The sequence below is a fragment of the Gigantopelta aegis genome, chromosome 7, assembly GCF_016097555.1.
Source record: "Gigantopelta aegis isolate Gae_Host chromosome 7, Gae_host_genome, whole genome shotgun sequence".
Taxonomy (NCBI): Eukaryota; Metazoa; Mollusca; class Gastropoda; order Neomphalida; family Peltospiridae; genus Gigantopelta; species Gigantopelta aegis.
Genome location: NC_054705.1, coordinates 46,559,441 through 46,581,424, shown reverse-complemented (window position 1 = coordinate 46,581,424; position 21,984 = coordinate 46,559,441). Strand labels below are relative to the sequence as shown.

Sequence of the window (21,984 nt, the reverse complement as noted above, 5' to 3'; positions counted from 1 at the left end):
GACAGTAGACATTTCGCCTACTTCATAGCTGTAATTTATTGCTTTAACTATAAAATGTCCTAAATCTGCCCAAAAGAATTTGAAAAACTCGACCGTAAAACCATCCGAGCCAGGACTTTTATCGTTTTTCATATTTTTAAGAAAATTGAAAGCTTCAGAAACTAATTTTTCCTTCTAATGAATGTGTTTCTTCATCTGTTAATTTTTCAAATGTATAGTCAGATAATTTCTCAAATATATTATTATCAGATTTGTCAAGCGGTGCTGAATAGAGCTTTTGGTAAAAACACTTTGTCTCTGCTAAAATTAGTTTTTGGTCAGTTACTATTGATCCATTATTTAATTCAATTCTTGATATTAATTTGCTATAGTAGTTTCGAGCTTCCATATTACAAAAATATTTTGTTGGTTTTTCACCTTCTTCGATCCATTTTGCCCTTGCTCTTTATGTAATGACCCTTCAGCTTTTGTCTCCTTAATTCTATTAATTCCTGATTTTTTGCAGCTAATAATTCAGCGTTATCGTCGTTTTCAGATTCCTCCAATTCTTTAATTTGTTCACAAAGAATATTTTCCAATTCATTAGTTTTCTTCTTTTTGAATGCCGAATATGATATTGTTTTACCCCTTATTTCCATTAATAATGTTTCCAGAAATAAACTGTCATTTATATCAAACTGTATTTCATCTTTTGGAATTCTGTTTAAGCATTGTGGGTTGTAAATTAATATTGCATATTGTTTTGTTATATTTGTAATCACTTCTTTTATAATATTTACATAATCTTGGTCAGTTAACAATGAGTTATTGAATTTCCAAAGACCCCTACCTTTAATGATTTTATTTAATTTCATACCTAGTACTACACTCGAATGGTCTGACCTATAGCTGTTCTCTATTATGACCTTTTCTGTACATGACATTAAATTATTTGATAGAAGAAAGAAATCTAACCTAGCTAATTTTAATGGATTTTTTTTTCTCCATGTGTATCTTTTAAGTGTAGGATATAGTTCTCTGAAAGGGTCTTTTAAGTCAAACGCTTCAATATTTTGCAACAGTATTTCACGAGCCTTAGGGTGGTTAATATGTTGGTAGTTTTTGGTATCCAACTTTTGGTCTAACACTAAATTAAAGTCTCCACATATTAAATACTGTTCATTAGCAAATTCTTCTATACATTCCAATATACTTTCGAAAAAAACTAGGCTTATCAGTGTTTGGTCCATATATGTTCAAAAGTGTTATTCTTTCTCCCTCTACAGTAATGTCTAGGAAAATATAATTACCGGAATTATCCGATTTTATTCTATGAAGTTCGTATTGAAAATTATTATTTAGCATGATAGCCACCCCTCTTGTGTTACTAGTGAATGAGTTGAACAAACATTTGTACCCCCATTGCGTTTGTACATATGGTTCTATTTCATGAGTAAAATGTGTATCTTGTAAGCAGTATATATGAAACCGTTTACATTTTAAATAATTCAGAACATCTTTGCGTTTTTCTGGATCTCCCAGTCCCTGACAGTTTAATGTCATTATTTGAAAGCAGGCCATTTTAATTTAATATAAATTGATAGATCAACGTCATCTAGTTTTATTTCTAGAAAGATTATACTTAATGCATTTGATGGTAATATTAGATACATTTTGAGTATATAAGCTGAAATATGTTTACTCCATCCAATTATTAAAATCAATGAATTGTGAAGAAGAACAAAAGTAAAGATGAAAAAAGAAACCGTAAGATGTTGGGAGCAGAAAAAAGATAGAAATGTGAAGAACATAAAACATGAAAACATGTAGGTCTACTTTTAATGATATACTATTAATGATATACTATTAATGATATACTATTAATTATCAATTCTTAAAAGTATTAGTTTTTCTTCTATTGTAAGTAACTTTTATATACAATGTATTGCTAATCCATCCTTTTTATAGTTTATAAATTATCAATCTATCTTTTGTATAGCCTTTAAATGTTTTAATGTTTAAATAATTAATATATACATACAATACATTTATGCAGCATTTACATTATATATGCCATGTAGCATTCAAATAAGTTATTATTCATCCTTTGACTACTAATTCATACCTTATTTTATTCTCCATGTGGTTCAACATAACCGAGTTAATAATAACCATACGAAGCACACATGTAATAACAAGTGTAATGATGTAATTGTGGGAAGCGACGTCATAATATGACGTGGCTAAAACATTTTGAGTTGGGTCTTGTTATTCATAAAGAAAACAACAATAATAATATGGATACTAAAGAAATTATTATTACACTTGCGTGTGAGTCGTACTGATTTTATGAAACTCGTGTCAGGATTCATGTATTACCCTCGCACTCGCTCTTGCTCTGGCAATACAAAAATCCTGACACTCATTTCGTAAAATCAGTATGACACACAAGCTCTTATAATAATCTCTATACAGCCTCAGTATGTCTTCAGGATACTGTCTTAATACTAGTTTTTAAATAAGAGCTGAAACCTGTAAATCAGTAAAAGAATGATGGGTTACCTCCCTTGGTTCCAGACACAGCAGACTGGTTTTTGGGTCAAAACCGTGCATTTCGATTTGACTTTGGAATGCATACTGAAATAGAAAACATAATGTTGTGCAACTTGAATATTACACAAATTAAACATAAAAAGTACATAAATTATTTTTAAATAAATAAATATTGGAATCTATTATCTGTATATTTATCATTGGGAAATAAAACACATTCTATCTGAGACAGATTTTTCCTGTGACAGATGACTATATTAAAACATATTCTACTTCAGACAGGTGAGTAACAAAACACTTTCTACCAGAAACATATTGGTAATAACTCAAATTCTACACGAGTCAGGTGAGTAATAAAACACATTCTACCAGAGGCAGATTGGTAATAACATACATTATATACGAATCAGGTGGGTAATAAAACATATTCTACCTGAGACAGGTGAGCAATAAAACACATTCTAACCAAGACAGGTTGGTAATAAAACATGGTCTACCCCAGACAGGTTGGTAATAAAACACATTCTACCCCAGACAGGTGAGCAATAAAACACATTCTACCCCAGACAGGTGAGCAATAAAACACATTCTACCCCAGACAGGTTGGTAATAAAACACATTCTACCCAAGACAGGTTGGTAATAAAACATGGTCTACCCCAGACAGGTTGGTAATAAAACACATTCTACCCCAGACAGGTGAGCAATAAAACACATTCTACCCCAGACAGGTTGGTAATAAAACACATTCTACCCCAGACAGGTTGGTAATAAAACACATACGTGATCTGATGGAAATGCCTTGCCTTCACACATTATTTTGTGTCGAGATTTTGTTGGGCGATAAAATGAAATCTGAAAATAAATATATTTCAGTTAATCTCTGAACTGAGAGATACAAATGACTGAGAGATGAGAGTGCAACTGACAGGTCAAGGAATGGATGTGAGATGTCAAACTGTATAACAAGAGGTCAGGGTTGAAGTGTAAATGGAAGGTCAGGTAGAGAAGACACACGGTCAAGTAGAGTGACAGAGAATTCTAGTATAAAGAGATGTCAAATAGAGAAAAGGAGGCCAAGATCTAGGCGTAACTGAGAGGTCAATGTTTGACTAAAAGGACAAGATCAAGGTGTAACTAAGATATCAAGGTCAAGGTGTGCTAGAGATCAAGGTAAGAACGTGATCAAGCTTTCAAGGTCAAGGAGTGACAGAGGTCAAGGTCAACATGTGACTGAGAAGTGAAGATCAATATAAAAGAGAGCGGTCATGGTTTATGCATGATTGAGATCATAGTCAATGTGTAACCGAGTGAATAGTGTATACAAACCAACAACAGATGAAGATTCACGGTTAACCCATTCATGATGGCTACTTCACCTTTCTTCCCTCCTGGAAAATGTCAATTACACAATCAGTAAATACATTCAACCAATCGGTAAACTATAATGCATCAGTATGTCAAATCAACCAATAAAAACACAGTTATGGATGTAAACCGGTTACAACCATTCAACCAATCAGTAAACTATAATGTATCAGTATGTCAAGTCAACCAATCAAAACACAGTTATGGATGTAAACCTTCCAATCAAAATTATTTAATCCACAATAATGTTATGGCTCAGCTACACTGTAGGCTAAGAATATCCAATCAAATATAATTTCAAAGATATGACCAAAAAAAAAAAAAAAAAAAAAAAAAAAATAGAAAAAAAAAGAAAGAAAGAAAAATAGCCAATCAAAACAATGTATATAAACATGCATGTATGAAACAACCAATCAATACAGACCTGAAGCTGAAAATCAACCAATCAATGCATGCTAGTGACGAGACATTAAAATAAAATTCTTATAAAACAGACTTGCAGCATGCATGTAATACAAAACACACAGGTGCGTAGTACATGTACATGCACAAACATATATACCAAGAAATGGTTTAGGATGGTGGTTTGGGATGATGGGATGGTTTAGGATGGTGGATGGTGGGATGGTTTAGGATGGTGGATGGTGGGATGGTTTAGGATGGTGGGATGGTGGTTTGGGATGATGGGATGGTGGATGGTGGGATGGTTTAGGATGGTGGATGGTTTAGGATGGTGGGATGGTGGTTTGGGATGGTGGGATGGTTTAGGATGGTGGATGGTGGGATGGTTTAGGATGGTGGATGGTGGTTTGGGATGATGGGATGGTTTAGGATGGTGGATGGTGGGATGGTTTAGGATGGTGGGATGGTGGTTTGGGAGGATGGGGTGGTGGTTTGGGAGGATGGGATGGTTTAGGATGGCGGTATGGTGGTTTGGGAGGATGGGATGGTTTAGGATGATGGGATTGTGGTTTGGGATGATGGGATGGTTTAGGATGGTGGATGGTGGTTTGGGAGGACGGGATGGTTTAGGATGATGGGATGGTTTAGGATGGTGGAATGGTGGTTTTGGAGGATGGGATGGTTTTGGATGGTGGTTTTGGATGGTGGGATTGTGGTTTGGGATGGTGGGACAGTGGTTTAGGATGGTGGGATGGTGGTTTGGGATGGTGGGACAGTGGTTTGGGAAGGTGGGACGGTGGTTTGGGATGGTGGTTTGGGATGATGGGACGGTGGTTTTGGATGGTGGGGTGGTTTGGGATGGTGGGATGTTGACCAGAGACAGCCATGATATCTCAGAGATGTAGTTTAGATGATATGGCTACATGTTCTGTTGAACCAGAGACAGCCATGATATCTCAGAGATGTAGTTTAGATGATATGGCTACATGTTCTGTTGAACCAGAGACAGCCATGATATCTCAGAGATGTAGTTTAGATGACGTGGCTACATGTTCTGTTGAACCAGAGACAGCCATGATATCTCAGAGATGTAGTTTAGAAAATTATGAAATTAAAACAGAATCATAAACTAAAGAGCAGATGTAATAAGCTTTGTCTAGAAAAATTATCAAGTGAATTTCTGTTTTACCTAAAGAAGGTCTAAAGAATGGTCTGCTTTCAATATTTTGCTGTTTGCTGTTTCACGCCCTGCTAATATGTAAGTACAGCGCTCAAACGGAGAAGCAATAAGCGGTGACACACAAACACATCGGCACAGTCTACACACACAACATCTAGCACAGGTGATACTTTGTCTTCAGTGAGATCTGATACATGGTCATCTCAAAACGAACCCACCTGCTACCAACTCACCCCAGTCTTTGTAGCCTATGTGTGTCAATCCTGATAAAGACATCCTTTATGTGATGTACATTATTATTACTAGTATGTTTGTAAATGGAAAGAGTAAAACAGATTCTGTAGTTTGACTAATTTGAAAATATTATCAAAAGGTTCAATTACCTTGATTACATTTGTACACAGCGAAGTGGGTCAAGAAGCACTGGAGAAAAAACTGGTAAATTGTGAGAAGCAAGTGCACTACACAGACTGAGGCAATTTCGTAAGGAGACGTCTGTTTTAATAACTTTTATATTGAGTTGACCAGTGGTCATTTCATATATTATCACTTGCTGTTAAGTTACATGAACTGTTAACCCTAACCCTGCAGGTGGCAAGCCATCAATTTAATTACATTGTGGTCATGTCATATATTATCTCTTGCTGCTAAGTTACATGAACTGTTAACCCTAACCCTGCAGGTAGCAAGCCATCAATTTAATTACATTGTGGTCATGTCATATATTATCTCTTGCTGCTAAGTTACATGAACTCTTAATCCTAACCCTGCAGGTGGCAAGCCCCAGGCCATCACATCGCCTAAAAACACTGAACCTGTTAGAGGTGTTGAAGGGGGGAGGCAATGTCAGTGTGATGGCCTGGGGGATGCGAAGGCCTAAAAACAGTGAACCTGTTACAGGTGTTGGAAGGGGGAGGCAATGTCGGTGTGATGGCCTGGGGGATGCGAAGGCCTAAAAACACTGAACCTGTTAGACGTGTTGGAGGGGGAGGCAATGTTAGTGTGATGGCCTGGTGGATGGGAAGGCCTAAAAACAGTGAACCTGTTAGAGGTGTTGGAGGGGGGAGGCAATGTCGGTGTGATGGCCTGGGGGATGGGAAGGCCTAAAAACAGTGAACCTGTTAGAGGTGTTGGAGGGGGGAGGCAATGTTGGTGTGATGGCGTGGGGGATGGGAAGGCCTAAAAACACTGAACCTGTTAGAGGTGTTGGAGGGGGGAGGCAATGTCAGTGTGATGGCCTGGTGGATGGGAAGGCCTAAAAACAGTGAACCTGTTAGAGGTGTTGGAGGGGGGAGGCAATGTCGGTGTGATGGCCTGGGGGATGGGAAGGCCTAAAAACACTGAACCTGTTAGAGGTGTTGGAGGGGGGAGGCAATGTCAGTGTGATGGCCTGGTGGATGGGAAGGCCTAAAAACAGTGATCCTGTTAGAGGTGTTGGAGGAGGAGGCAATGTCAGTGTGATGGCCTGGGGGATGCGAAGGCCTAAAAACACTGAACCTGTTAGAGGTGTTGAAGGGGGGAGGCAATGTCGGTGTGATGGCCTGCAAACAGTGAACCTGTTAGAGGTGTTGGGGGTGGGAGGCAATGTCGGTGCGATGGCCTGGGGGATGGGAAGGGTGGAGGCAATGTCGGTGTGATGGCCTTGGGGATGGGAAGGCCTAAAAACACTGAACCTGTTGGAGGGGGAGGCAATGTCACTGTGATGGCCTGCAAACAGTGAGCCTGTTAGAGGTGTTGGAGGTGGGAGGCAATGTCGGTGTGATGGCCTGCAAACAGTGAGCCTGTTAGAGGTGTTGGAGGGGGAGGCAATGTCACTGTGATGGCCTGCAAACAGTGAGCCTGTTAGAGGTGTTGGATGGGGGAGGAGAATGCTTCCTTCCAGAACATTTTGAATTTCAGGTGTTCAAATGCAGCATCTCCAGCCTTCAGCCAGGGTAAAGTGTGGGGGGGGGGGGGAGGGGGGAGGGGCATGCCCCACACCCTATTCCTCAGCACCTAACTTGCTATCAGAAAACCACGAAACAGTGCAAAGAGTTTTTAAAAATACCAACCACCAAGCATTGAACACAACACAGTGGATAGTATATAGTGAAAAACACACTTAGTACTGAAAGGGTTAACAAATGCAAATTAAAATGAAATAAAACCAAACTGAAGACAAAGTACCACTGAGCTACTCACCAACAAACTGTGCCATATTGCCATCTAAACATTCATCACAAAACGCCCACGGAAGTTCACCTGCCCTGTGGCCCTGTACACCTCTATAATTATATAAAAAAAAATCAAAAAAATCTGGAATGGCATTTATTGACCTTTGACACACAAAATACTCATGAAGGTCAATCTTTTTTATGACCTTCAAATATCTCCACCTACAATTAGACAAAAAACTGTAATGTAATTGACCTTTGACCCCCAAATACTCAAGAAGATTCACCCTTTCAATGACCTTTAACATCTCTTCATGAAATTAAATACATGTATTTATAAAATAGTGGAATGCAACCATCATAACACTGTTAAGTTTCCCTATGACACCTCTGTAATTAAAAGGGGGAAAAACATTCAAACATAATTCTGTTGCACCATGCACAAACTTTATCATGAACTCACTTACTATAAAACTGATATAATAATTATTACAGCTGAAATTAGGTTATTGTAAAAGTATAATAATATGGGGAAGAGGTTTTTAACACCACACACTGTCACTAGGGGAAGATGTTTTTAACACTACACACTGTCACTAGGGGAAGAGGTTATTAACATTATGCACTGTCACTAGGGGAAGAGGTTATTGACATTATGCACTGTCACTAGGGGAAGAGGTTATTAACATTATGTACTGTCACTAGGGGAAGAGGTTATTAACATTATGCACTGTCACTAGGGGAAGAGATTATTAACATTATGTACTGTCACTAGGGGAAGAGGTTATTAACATTAAGTACTGTCAAAAAGGGAAGAGATTATTAACATTATGCACTGTAACTAAGGGAAGAGTTACTGACATTAAGTACTGTCACTAGGGGAAGAGGTTATTAACATTATGTACTGTCACTAGGGGAAGATGTTATTGACATTATGTACTGCCACTAGGGGAAGAGGTTATTGACATTATGTACTGTCACTAGGGGAAGAGGTTATTAACATTATGTACTGTCGCTAGGGGAAGAGGTTATTAACATTATGTACTGTCACTAGGGGAAGAGGTTATTAACATTATGGCCGTAACTAGGGAAAGAGGTTATTAACACTATGCACTGTAACATGGGGAAGAGGTTGTTAACATTATGTGCCGTAACTAGGGAAAGAGGTTATTAACACTATGCACTGTAACATGGGGAAGAGGTTATTAACATTATGTACTGTAACTAGGGGAAGAGGTTATTAACACTATACACTGTAACTAGGGGAAGAGGTTATTAACACTATGCACTGTAACTTGGGGAAGAGGTTATTAACACTATGCACTGTAACTAGGGGAAGAGGTTATTAACAGTATGCACTGTAACTTGGGGAAGAGGTTATTAACACTATGCACTGTAACTAGGGGAAGAGGTTATTAACATTATGCACTGTAACAAGGGGAAGAGGTTATTAACACTATGCACTGTAACTAGGAGACGAGGTTATTAACACTATGCACTGTAATTAGGGGAAGAGGTTATTAACAGTATGCACAGTAACTAAGGGGAGAGGTTATTAACAGTATGCACTGTAATTAGGGGAAGAGGTTATTAACAGTATGTACTGTAACTAGAGGAAGAGGTTATTAACATTATGCACTGTAATTAGGGGAAGAGGTTATTAACATTATGCACTGTAACTAGGTGAAGAGGTTATTAACACTATGCACTGTAACTAGGGGAAGAGGTTATTAACACTATGCACTGTAACTAGGGGAAGAGGTTATTAACACTATGCACTGTAACTAGGAAGAGGTTATTAACAGTATGTACTGTAGGGGAAGAGGTTATTAACACTATGTACTGTAACTAGAGGAAGAGGTTATTAACACTATGCACTGCAATTAGGGGAAGAGGTTATTAACACTATGCACTGTAACTAGGGGAAGAGGTTATTAACACTATGCACTGTAACTAGGGGAAGAGGTAAGTCACACCCTGCAGACTATGGAGATTTAGTCACACACTGCAGATTATAGACTTTTCGTCATACACTGCAAATTATGGACATTTAGTCCCACACTAGACTATGGAGGTTTAGTCCTACCCTGCGGACTATGGAGGTTTAATTCCACACAACAGACTATGGAGGTTTAGTCCCACCCTACAGCCTATGGAGGTTTAGTCCCACCCTACAGACTATGGAGGTTTAGTCCCACACTGCAGACTATGGAGGTTTAGTCCCACACTGCAGACTATGGAGGTTTAGTCCCACCCTACAGACTATGGAGGTTTAGTCCCACACTGCAGACTATGGAGGTTTAGTCCCACCCTGCAGACTATGGAGGTTTAGTCCCACCCTACAGACTATGGAGGTTTAGTCCCACCCTACAGACTATGGAGGTTTAGTCCCACCCTACAGATTATGGAGGTTTAGTCCCACCCTACAGACTATGGAGGTTTAGTCCCACCCTACAGACTATGGAGGTTTAGTCCCACACTGCAGACTATGGAGGTTTAGTCCCACCCTGCAGACTATGGAGGTTTAGTCCCACCCTACAGACTATGGAGGTTTAGTCCCACACTGCAGACTATGGAGGTTTAGTCCCACACTGCAGACTATGGAGGTTTAGTCCCACCCTACAGACTATGGAGGTTTAGTCCCACACTGCAGACTATGGAGGTTTATTTCCACACTGCACATAATGCAATAAAAACTATAGATTTAATTATATAACATATATATGTACATATACACTGTAGACTATGGAGGTTTAGGCATAAGTGTAGAATGAAGAATATACCAACTGTAGAATATGGTGGTTTGGTTGTCTGACAAATACAGACTATGGAGGTTTAAACATCTGATCTATACAGACTGTAGAATATGTTGGTTTGGTTGTCTGACAAATACAGACTATGGAGGTTTTGACGTCTGATCTATACAGACTGTAGAATAGGGTGGTTTGGTTGTCTGACAAATACAGACTATGGAGGTTTTGACATCTGCCCTATACCAACTGTAGAATATGTTGGTTTGGTTGTGCGACAAATACAGACTATGGAGGTTTTGACATCTGACCTATACCAACTGTAGAATATGGTGGTTTGGTTGTGCGACAAATACAGACTATGGAGGTTTAAACATCTGATATATACAGACTGTAGAATATGGTGGTTTGGTTGTGTGACAAATACAGACTATGGAGGTTTAAACATCTGATCTATACGGACTGTAGAATATGGTGGTTTGGTTGTCTGACAAATACAGACTATGGAGGTTTAAACATCTGATCTATACAGACTATAGAATATGGTGGTTTGGTTGTCTGACAAATACAGACTATGGAGGTTTAAACATCTGATCTATAGACTATAGAATATGGTGGTTTGGTTGTCTAACAAATACAGACTATGGAGGTTTTGACATCTGATCTATACAGACTATAGAATACAGACTATAGAATATGGTGGTTTGGTTGAGTGACAAATACAGACTATGGAAGTTTTAAACATCTGCCCTATACCAACTGTAGAATATGGTGGTTTGGTTGTATGACAAATACAGACTATGGAGGTTTTGACATCTGCCCTACTGTAGAATATGGTGGTTTGGCTGAATAACAAATACAGACTATGGAGGTTTTGACATCTGCCCTATACCAACTGTAGAATATGGTGGTTTGGCTGAACAACTAATACAGACTATGGAGGTTTTGACATCTGCCCTATACCAACTGTAGAATATGGTGGTTTGGCTGAACAACAAATACAGACTATGGAGGTTTTGACATCTGCCCTATACCTACTGTAGAATATGGTGGTTTGGCTGAATAACAAATACAGACTATGGAGGTTTTGACCTCTGACCTATACCAACCGTAGAATATGGTGGTTTGGTTGTATGACAAATACAGACTATGGAGGTTTTGACATCTGCCCTATACCTACTGTAGAATATGGTGGTTTGGCTGAATAACAAATACAGACTATGGAAGTTTTGACCTCTGACCTATACCAATTGTAGAATATGGTGGTTTGGCTGAACAACAAATACAGACTATGGAATTTTTGACCTCTGACCTATACCAACTGTAGAATATGGTGGTTTGGTTGAATGACAAACATACAGTGTAGATTATGGAGGTTTAGTCATGTGACAGATCCAGTCAACACAGTTGTGATAATATGCAGACTGTAGACTATGGAGATTTACTTGACAATGTGTAACAAATGCAACTTGAAGATTATGGAGGTCTTAATTGTGTTATAAATGTAGGATGTGTACTGTGGAGGTTTATTCTGACAAACGAAGAGCCCAGACAATGTAGGTGTAGCTGGGTGACAACAAACACTGTCATATCTATCACCAATGTCATAAATGTAGGATGTGTACTGTGGAGGTTTATTCTGACAAACAAAGAGCCCAGACAATGTAGGTGTAGCTGGGTGACAACAAACACTGTCATATCTATCACCAATGTCATAAATGTAGGATGTGTACTGTGGAGGTTTATTCTGACAAACAAAGAGCCCAGACAATGTAGGTGTAGCTGGGTGACAACAAACACTGTCATATCTATCACCAATGTCATAAATGTAGGATGTGTACTGTGGAGGTTTATTCTGACAAACAAAGAGCCCAGACAATGTAGGTGTAGCTGGGTGACAACAAACACTGTCATATCTATCACCAATGTCATAAATGTAGGATGTCTACTGTGGAGGTTTATTCTGACAAACAAAGAGCCCAGACAATGTAGGTGTAGCTGGGTGACAACAAACACTGTCATATCTATCACCAATGTCATAAATGTAGGATGTGTACTGTGGAGGTTTATTCTGACAAACAAAGAGCCCAGACAATGTAGGTGTAGCTGGGTGACAACAAACACTGTCATATCTATCACCAATGTCATAAATGTAGGATGTGTACTGTGGAGGTTTATTCTGACAAACAAAGAGCCCAGACAATGTAGGTGTAGCTGGGTGACAACAAACACTGTCATATCTATCACCAATGTCATAAATGTAGGATGTGTACTGTGGAGGTTTATTCTGACAAACAAAGAGCCCAGACAATGTAGGTGTAGCTGGGTGACAACAAACACTGTCATATCTATCACCAATGTCATAAATGTAGGATGTCTACTGTGGAGGTTTATTCTGACAAACGAAGAGCCCAGACAATGTAGGTGTAGCTGGGTGACAACAAACACTGTCATATCTATCACCAATGTTATAAATGTAGGATGTCTACTGTGGAGGTTTATTCTGACAAACGAAGAGCCCAGACAATGTAGGTGTAGCTGGGTGACAACAAACACTGTCATATCTATCACCAATGTCATAAATGTAGGATGTGTACTGTGGAGGTTTATTCTGACAAACGAAGAGCCCAGACAATGTAGGTGTAGCTGGGTGACAACAAACACTGTCATATCTATCACCAATGTCATAAATGTAGGATGTGTACTGTGGAGGTTTATTCTGACAAACAAAGAGCCCAGACAATGTAGGTGTAGCTGGGTGACAACAAACACTGTCATATCTATCACCAATGTTATAAATGTAGGATGTCTACTGTGGAGGTTTATTCTGACAAACGAAGAGCCCAGACAATGTAGGTGTAGCTGGGTGACAACAAACACTGTCATATCTATCACCAATGTTATAAATGTAGGATGTCTACTGTGGAGGTTTATTCTGACAAACGAAGAGCCCAGACAATGTAGGTGTAGCTGGGTGACAACAAACACTGTCATATCTATCACCAATGTCATAAATGTAGGATGTGTACTGTGGAGGTTTATTCTGACAAACAAAGAGCCCAGACAATGTAGGTGTAGCTGGGTGACAACAAACACTGTCATATCTATCACCAATGTTATAAATGTAGGATGTCTACTGTGGAGGTTTATTCTGACAAACGAAGAGCCCAGACAATGTAGGTGTAGCTGGGTGACAACAAACACTGTCATATCTATCACCAATGTTATAAATGTAGGATGTCTACTGTGGAGGTTTATTCTGACAAACGAAGAGCCCAGACAATGTAGGTGTAGCTGGGTGACAACAAACACTGTCATATCTATCACCAATGTCATAAATGTAGGATGTGTACTGTGGAGGTTTATTCTGACAAACGAAGAGCCCAGACAATGTAGGTGTAGCTGGGTGACAACAAACACTGTCATATCTATCACCAATGTCATAAATGTAGGATGTCTACTGTGGAGGTTTATTCTGACAAACGAAGAGCCCAGACAATGTAGGTGTAGCTGGGTGACAACAAACACTGTCATATCTATCACCAATGTCATAAATGTAGGATGTGTACTGTGGAGGTTTATTCTGACAAACAAAGAGCCCAGACAATGTAGGTGTAGCTGGGTGACAACAAACACTGTCATATCTATCACCAATGTTATAAATGTAGGATGTCTACTGTGGAGGTTTATTCTGACAAACGAAGAGCCCAGACAATGTAGGTGTAGCTGGGTGACAACAAACACTGTCATATCTATCACCAATGTTATAAATGTAGGATGTCTACTGTGGAGGTTTATTCTGACAAACGAAGAGCCCAGACAATGTAGGTGTAGCTGGGTGACAACAAACACTGTCATATCTATCACCAATGTCATAAATGTAGGATGTGTACTGTGGAGGTTTATTCTGACAAACGAAGAGCCCAGACAATGTAGGTGTAGCTGGGTGACAACAAACACTGTCATATCTATCACCAATGTCATAAATGTAGGATGTCTACTGTGGAGGTTTATTCTGACAAACGAAGAGCCCAGACAATGTAGGTGTAGCTGGGTGACAACAAACACTGTCATATCTATCACCAATGTTATAAATGTAGGATGTCTACTGTGGAGGTTTATTCTGACAAACGAAGAGCCCAGACAATGTAGGTGTAGCTGGGTGACAACAAACACTGTCATATCTATCACCAATGTCATAAATGTAGGATGTGTACTGTGGAGGTTTATTCTGACAAACGAAGAGCCCAGACAATGTAGGTGTAGCTGGGTGACAACAAACACTGTCATATCTATCACCAATGTCATAAATGTAGGATGTGTACTGTGGAGGTTTATTCTGACAAACGAAGAGCCCAGACAATGTAGGTGTAGCTGGGTGACAACAAATACTGTCATATCTATCACCAATGTCATAAATGTAGGATGTGTACTGTGGAGGTTTATTCTGACAAACAAAGAGCCCAGACAAAGTAGGTGTAGCTGGGTGACAACAAACACTGTCATATCTATCACCAATGGCAAGAAAGGTGGTATTAACTGTGCTATCAAACGTTTGGGTCACGTTGAACATTAACCAAACTGGATGTTATTTGCTTTAGTGCTATCTTGAACTCAAACTTCAGTCTGGTTATTTTAATGTGACCTTGTCTCAAGTAAACAACCATAAGCCAGTTAGTATTTATAGCTGGTGTCATCCAGTCATTTTGGTATGTTTACAACTTTACAGGCTTGTGCAGAAAGGGACCGAAAACCAGGTCAATGTAATGTATGATAATTTATGAGTTTCAGCTTAGGTCTCACTACACATATGCCATTTTCCACTGACATCCATGTTTAATTGAAATGGGTGTGTCACAGGCCTATCCACTATATAGAATGAAATGGGTGTGCCACGGGCCTACCCACTATATAGAATAAAATGGGTGTGCCACAAGCCTACCCACTATATAGAATGAAATGGGTGTGCCACAAGCCTACCCACTATATAGAATGAAATGGGTGTGCCACAAGCCTACCCACTATATAGAATAAAATGGGTGTGCCACAGGCCTACCCACTATATAGAATGAAATGGGTGTGCCACAAAGCCTACCCACTATATAGAATAAAATGGGTGTGCCACAAGCCTACCCACTATATAGAATGAAATGGGTGTGCCACAAGCCTACCCACTATATAGAATGAAATGGGTGTGCCACGAGCCTACCCACTATATAGAATAAAATGGGTGTGCCACAAGCCTACCCACTATATAGAAATATTTTTGAATAAAGCCCCTTCTGTGTGATGACCCAGCCCCTCCTGTTGTGATGACACAGCCCCTCCTGTTGTGATGACCCAGCCTCTCCTGTGTGATGACCCAGCCTCTCCTGTGTGATGACCCAGCCCCTCCTGTTGTGATGACCCAGTCCCTTTCTGTGTGATGACCCAGCCCCTCCTGTTGTGATGACCCAGCCCCTCCTGTTGTGATGACCAGCCCCTCCTGTTGTGATGACCCAGCCTCTCCTGTGTGATGACCCAGCCCCTCGTGTGTGATGACCCAGCCCCTCCTGTTGTGATGACCCAGCCTCTCCTGTTGTGATGACCCAGCCCCTCGTGTGTGATGACCCAGCCCCTCCTGTTGTGATGACCCAGCCCCTCGTGTGTGATGACCCAGCCCCTCCTGTTGTGATGACCCAGTCCCTCCTGTTGTGATGACCCAGCCTCTCCTGTGTTATGACCCAGCCCCTTGTGTGTGATGACCCAGCCCCTCCTGTTGTGATGACCCAGCCCTTCCTGTGTGATGACCCAGCCCCTCCTGTTGTGATGACCCAGCCCCTCGTGTTGTGATGACCCAGCCCCTCCTGTTGTGATGACCCAGCCTCTCCTGTGTGATGACCCAGCCCCTTGTGTGTGATGACCCAGCCCCTCCTGTTGTGATGACCCAGCCCCTCCTGTTGTAATGGACCTCAATAATTGCAGATACCTGTAGTGCCCTCTAGTGGGAACACTATAAAATCCATCTCCAATTTCTGACTACATGTAGCTGGTTTAATGAATTAATAATTAATGGCCTTATGTATGTTTTTTCTAATGACTGGACAGCCATGCTGTCTTGGTATATATTCTGTGTTACTTGACACCAGTAACACAATACAGCTACGATTAACACAAGACACACATTACAATCTGGAAATCAGACACCAAATCACACTGCCAGCTATTTAGTGCAAGTGAAATGTATATATTATTATACATTTACATTTTGTAAAATTAATGTCATTAAAAAACCCACTAATAAAATAGTTTTATATCACATAATTTTATCCCAATTTGATTTCAGACATTTTTAAATAAAAAAGAAAGAAAACGATTTTTCAGTTGGCCAACATATTTTGGGGGATTCAGAATCTTAAAATTAGGTAAAAATCTATGATGAAAGAAATACTTAAAAAAAAAAAAAAAAAAAACACACACAAAAACCCCACCCAACAACAAACGACCTGGAAACAAATGCTTGCATGTCACATTTCTGGGAGATAGAACCTGAGAACTAACTGGAATACAGGCTTTGTTAAATGTTAGTGGGTGTTGCAAAACCTTTCATGCACATTGTAAAACAGAATACCGTATAAACCCACACAAATATTACATACCAATACACATATATATATATATCACCCTTTGACCCATAGCAGTGGTTTCATAGTCTTTTATCTTACCATCCTCCATCTCTTAAAAAAAGCATACACCAAAAATGTATCTATGCCAGGAATATATTTATTGAAGCTTTCCCCTCAATTTAAAGGTTGTACTATACGAAATAGAATCCTACAGGCGACAACGTTAACATATAATTGGCTAAAAATACATGATGTCTTTATATGAAACTTTCAGAAGACAGATGATATATATATGTATTAAATGAGATTATCAAATAACTAGCATTAGTAATATATAATATACAGTATGTATTATACATAAAGAATATATATATCTATAGGTTAATAATTAATGCATGAACATGAAGGAAATGCTTTATTTAATGACACACTCAACACATTTTATTTATGGTTATATGGCGTTGGACATATGGTTAAGGACCACACACAGATATTGAGAGAGGAAACCCACTGTTGCCACTTCATGGGCTACTCTTTTCGATTAACAGCAAGGGATCTTTTATATGCACCATCCCACAGACAGGGTAGTACATACCATGGCCTTTGATATACCAATCGTGGTCATTTTAAAAGAGGCATGGCTAACATTGGCCTTTGTTACACCAGTTGTGGCATACTGGCTGGAATGAGAAATAGCCCAATGCCCTACCCCCACTCCCAAGTCTGTGGAATTTTCCGACACCTATGAAAACTTGGTTTATTATAATTACATAAGTAAATAACAAATATATGCTTCATGCTATATGTAAGATGCAGAATATATTCTGTTGTTATTTTAAAGGCAATTTCAATAATATATTCTTTACATCAATACACACATGCAATTTCAATAATATATTCTTTACATCAATACACACATGCAATTTCAATAATATATTCTTTACATCAATACACACATGCAATTATTTTGTATTAAGTATTAAATTAAGGTTTAAGTTTAATTTGTGTAAAAGATTTTATTTAATTGTAATAAATGTTGTACTTATTTTAAACATGTTCTTGTGAAAAAGGAAAGTTTTAAAAAATAAATACTGGTACATGCATATATAAAAAAGCTTTCTGGAATTAAAATAAAATAAGATCAACACTATCCATATATAAAGATGTGCAACTTGTGATGTTGCCGACATCAAACTACATGTGAGCATAACGAGTGGTAACTCACAGACAGCACATACCACGACCATTGACCAGTTATGGTGCACTGGTCGGAATGAGAGAAAAAACCCAATCAGCTGAATGGATCCACTGAGGTGGTTCGATCCTGCGATGCAAACACTTCAAGCGAGATCTCAACTGACCGAGTTAAATGCAATCCTGGTAAAACCTGAGCAATCATTCTTGATTTACACTGCGGCCAGCTGTTGTCAATGTCTTACTTCGTCAATTCAAACTAACTATTTCTTACCCAACATTTAACACAGTTGTGCTACTTATAAACATTATGTATATATTAATTGGAAAAGGAATGTTTGTGCAATGACACGTCGTGCAGTACATTTTACACAATAACTATTCAACGGTTTAACATGCTTATATTATAAACACGGCTGCCACAATATTAAATTATCATTCTAATATGATTAGCCGAGATTTCTTATTGCAATATGATCACGCAGCTGTCATGTTTGATTCTGAAATGGTAATATCTGTCATGTCTGATTCTGAAATGATAATATCTGTCATGTTTGATTCTGATTTGATTGGCTGTGATTTTTTATTCTGATATGATTTGCTGTTATTTCTGATTCTGATTTCATTTGCTGTGATTGCCAATTATTTTGATATATACTTAGCTGTGATTCTGCTCTGTGACTGTGAATCATATTCTATGGTTGTAGCAGCTGTGATTGTGAATATGACTTGCTGTGTTAGTCAGTCATACCGTTGTGATCAGCTATGATTGTGAATATGACCTGCTGTGTTAGTCAGTCATACCGTTGTGATCAGCTACGATTGTGAATATGACCTGCTGTGTTTGTCAGTCATACCGTTGTGATCAGCTGTGATTGTGAATATGACCTGTGTGTTTGTCAGTCATACCGTTGTGATCAGCTGTGATTGTGAATATGACCTGCTGTGTTAGTCAGTCATACCGTTGTGATCAGCTATGATTGTGAATATGACCTGCTGTGTTAGTCAGTCATACCGTTGTGAACAGCTGTGATTGTGAATATGACCTGCTGTGTTTGTCAGTCGATCATACCGTTGTGATCAGCTGTGATTGTGAATATGACCTGCTGTGTTAGTCAGTCATACCGTTGTGATCAGCTATGATTGTGAATATGACCTGCTGTATTTGTCAGTCGATGATACCGTTGTTATCAGCTGTGATTGTGAATATGACCTGCTGTGTTTGTCAGTCAATCAAACTGTTGTGATCAGCTGTGATTGTGAATATGACCTGCTGTGTTTGTCAGTCAATCAACCTGTTGTGATCAGCTATGCTTGTGAATATGACCTGCTGTGTTTGTCATTCGATCATACCGTTGTGATCAGCTGTGATTGTGAATATGACCTGCTGTGTTTGTCAGTCATACCGTTGTGATCAGCTATGATTGTGAATATGACCTGCTGTGTTAGTCAGTCATACCATTGTGATCAGCTGTGATTGTGAATATGACCTGCTGTGTTAGTCAGTCATACCGTTGTGATCAGCTATGATTGTGAATATGACCTGCTGTGTTTGTCAGTCGATCATACCGCTGTGATTGTGAATATGACCTGATGTTTGTCAGTCATACTGTTGTGACAAGCTGTGATTTATGAATCACTGATATGATCACCTGTGATGTATGAATCACTGATATGATCACCTGTGATTTATGAATCACTGATATGATCACCTGTGATTATGAATCACTTTGATATATGATCATCTGTGATTGGTTGGGAATCACTGATAAGATCACCTGTGATTCTGAATCACTGTGACATAATCAGCTGTAATTTTGGATTATTCTGAAAATGATTAGCTACAATGTATGATTGTGAATCATTATGACATGATCAGCTGTGATTGTCAATCACTGTGATTTTGAATATTTTACGTGATTAGCTGTGATATTGAATTATTCTGAAATTATTAACTACAGTTGTGAATCGCTGTGATGTGATATGATTAGATGTGATTTTGAATCATTCTGATTTGCTTAGCTGTGATTGTGAATCATTCTGACAGCTGTGAATATTAATACAATTTTAATTGACAAAACAATTTCAATTTGTTTTAAGCTTTATGTCAAAAACAGGTTCAAGCATGCAGTCCTGGACACAACCAGAATTTTCCATCTAGGACAGGTTAATTTCTGATTAATATATTGTTTTGTTTGTTTTGTTGTTTGTTTTTCTATACAGTCCCCTTTCCTTTTCTTTGAACTAAATCTCTTTAATTTTGCTCCCCAATCTAGCAAACCATTCTGTGGGGAGTCTTTCGAGGTGCATTTCTAATATTTCAGTATATTATGTATACCTGTGTTTTTTAATTTAGTAAAGTGAGAAGATGATATGAATATTACATTGTTACCGAAACCCAAGTGGACTTAATAGACACCGTATCAGACGAATACACGAGAACTACTCACCCACAATGCTAAGCAGGTTGTGGTCCAAGCGTTCATCACACATGGCCCAGGGCAGGTCACCTTCAAAATGACCTTCAACCGCCCTTCAACCGTGAGAGAAGATTTTAAAATATACACTCAACAAGATAAACTAACAAATACTAAGTGTAATAAACAAAAACAAGGGGGGAAAGAAATTAAGTCACCTTGAAATAACCATGACAGCCCTTTGTAAGAAAACATTTTAAAATAAACACTATTTATTAGATAAACTAAATCTGAACTAATACTAACGTCAACAACAAAAAATCCAAAGGAAAAAAAAAGAAAAAAAACGAAGAAACATCAAAAACAGAAAACAGAAAAAAAAAATTGTTGAACGGGCCCCGAAATATAGACATCAATAACCTATTGCACGGTTCATATTACCTAGTATTTGATTATAACATATTAAATGAAAAGTATATTTACTTCGAGTAAACTTCCTATATAGTATACCACCGGGGAAAACAATTGTAACTTTTATCATATATGCCAGAGTCTGCACAGAAGAGAACATTTTTGATCAGTGACTCTGTGCACTGGGTTTAAATCATCTTTCAGCTAACGCTCGTTACCTCAGGTAATTTTTCAAATATTTTAAATGACAAAATCAGTGTAACCAAGTGTAAGAGATCATGTTTGACACCATTGTGATCATTTTAATCTTCACTGATGTCGACAAAGTTTTCTGTGAGTATTTATAACGTCATTATTAGGAATGAACGAAAAGGAAAGGAAGACAAATTTGTTTAACGACGCACAGCACATTTTAACCTGCGCATACACATGTAACTTTTTCAACACATGTACATGTGCATGGAGGGGTTACTCAAGCAAATTCTATTTTTTTCAATATATTTTCCCGGGAAGAATAACATGAACCCCCCCCCCCCCCCATAAACTACACTCACCACCCCTTCTAAAATTCCTGCACACACGCCCCCCGTTTCAAAAATTCCTGCACACATGCCCCCCAACCCTTCTAAAATTCATGCACACATGCCCCCCACCCCTTCTAAAATTACTGCACACACGCCCCCCACCCTTTCTAAAATTCCTGCACACGCCCCCCCACCCCTTCTAAAATTCCTGCAAACACGCCCCCCACCCCTTCTAAAATTCCTGCACACATGCCCCCACCCCTTCTAAAATTACTGCACACATGCGCCCCACCCCTTCTAAAATTCCTGCACACACGCCCCCCCACCCCTTCTAAAATTCCTGCACACATGCCAACAGCATTAATTTCAGATTAATTAATGTGCTCTAGTGGTGTCGTTAAACAAAAACAAACTGTATTATTTGTTAACACAGGCACCAGTAGTTTGAG

At 38.8% G+C, this 21,984-nt stretch overlaps 1 protein-coding gene across 3 annotated transcripts in view; it reads right to left on the bottom strand.

Moving 5' to 3' along the window:
* The window catches only part of LOC121377627 (kynureninase-like), a 55,585-nt gene that overhangs the window by 26,951 nt on the left and 6,650 nt on the right, over positions 1 to 21,984 (bottom strand). For 2 of the 3 annotated variants that reach the window (XM_041505695.1, XM_041505693.1), the window contains exons 4-7: positions 7,663 to 7,745; positions 3,861 to 3,922; positions 3,315 to 3,386; positions 2,542 to 2,616 (exon numbers count right to left, since the gene is read on the bottom strand). In XM_041505695.1, the coding sequence (XP_041361629.1) occupies positions 2,542 to 2,616; positions 3,315 to 3,386; positions 3,861 to 3,922; positions 7,663 to 7,745 (292 nt within the window). Of the gene's footprint in view, positions 1 to 2,541; positions 2,617 to 3,314; positions 3,387 to 3,860; positions 3,923 to 7,662; positions 7,746 to 20,633; positions 20,717 to 21,984 lie in introns of all 3 variants that reach the window. The other variant, XM_041505694.1, reaches the window with a different exon arrangement.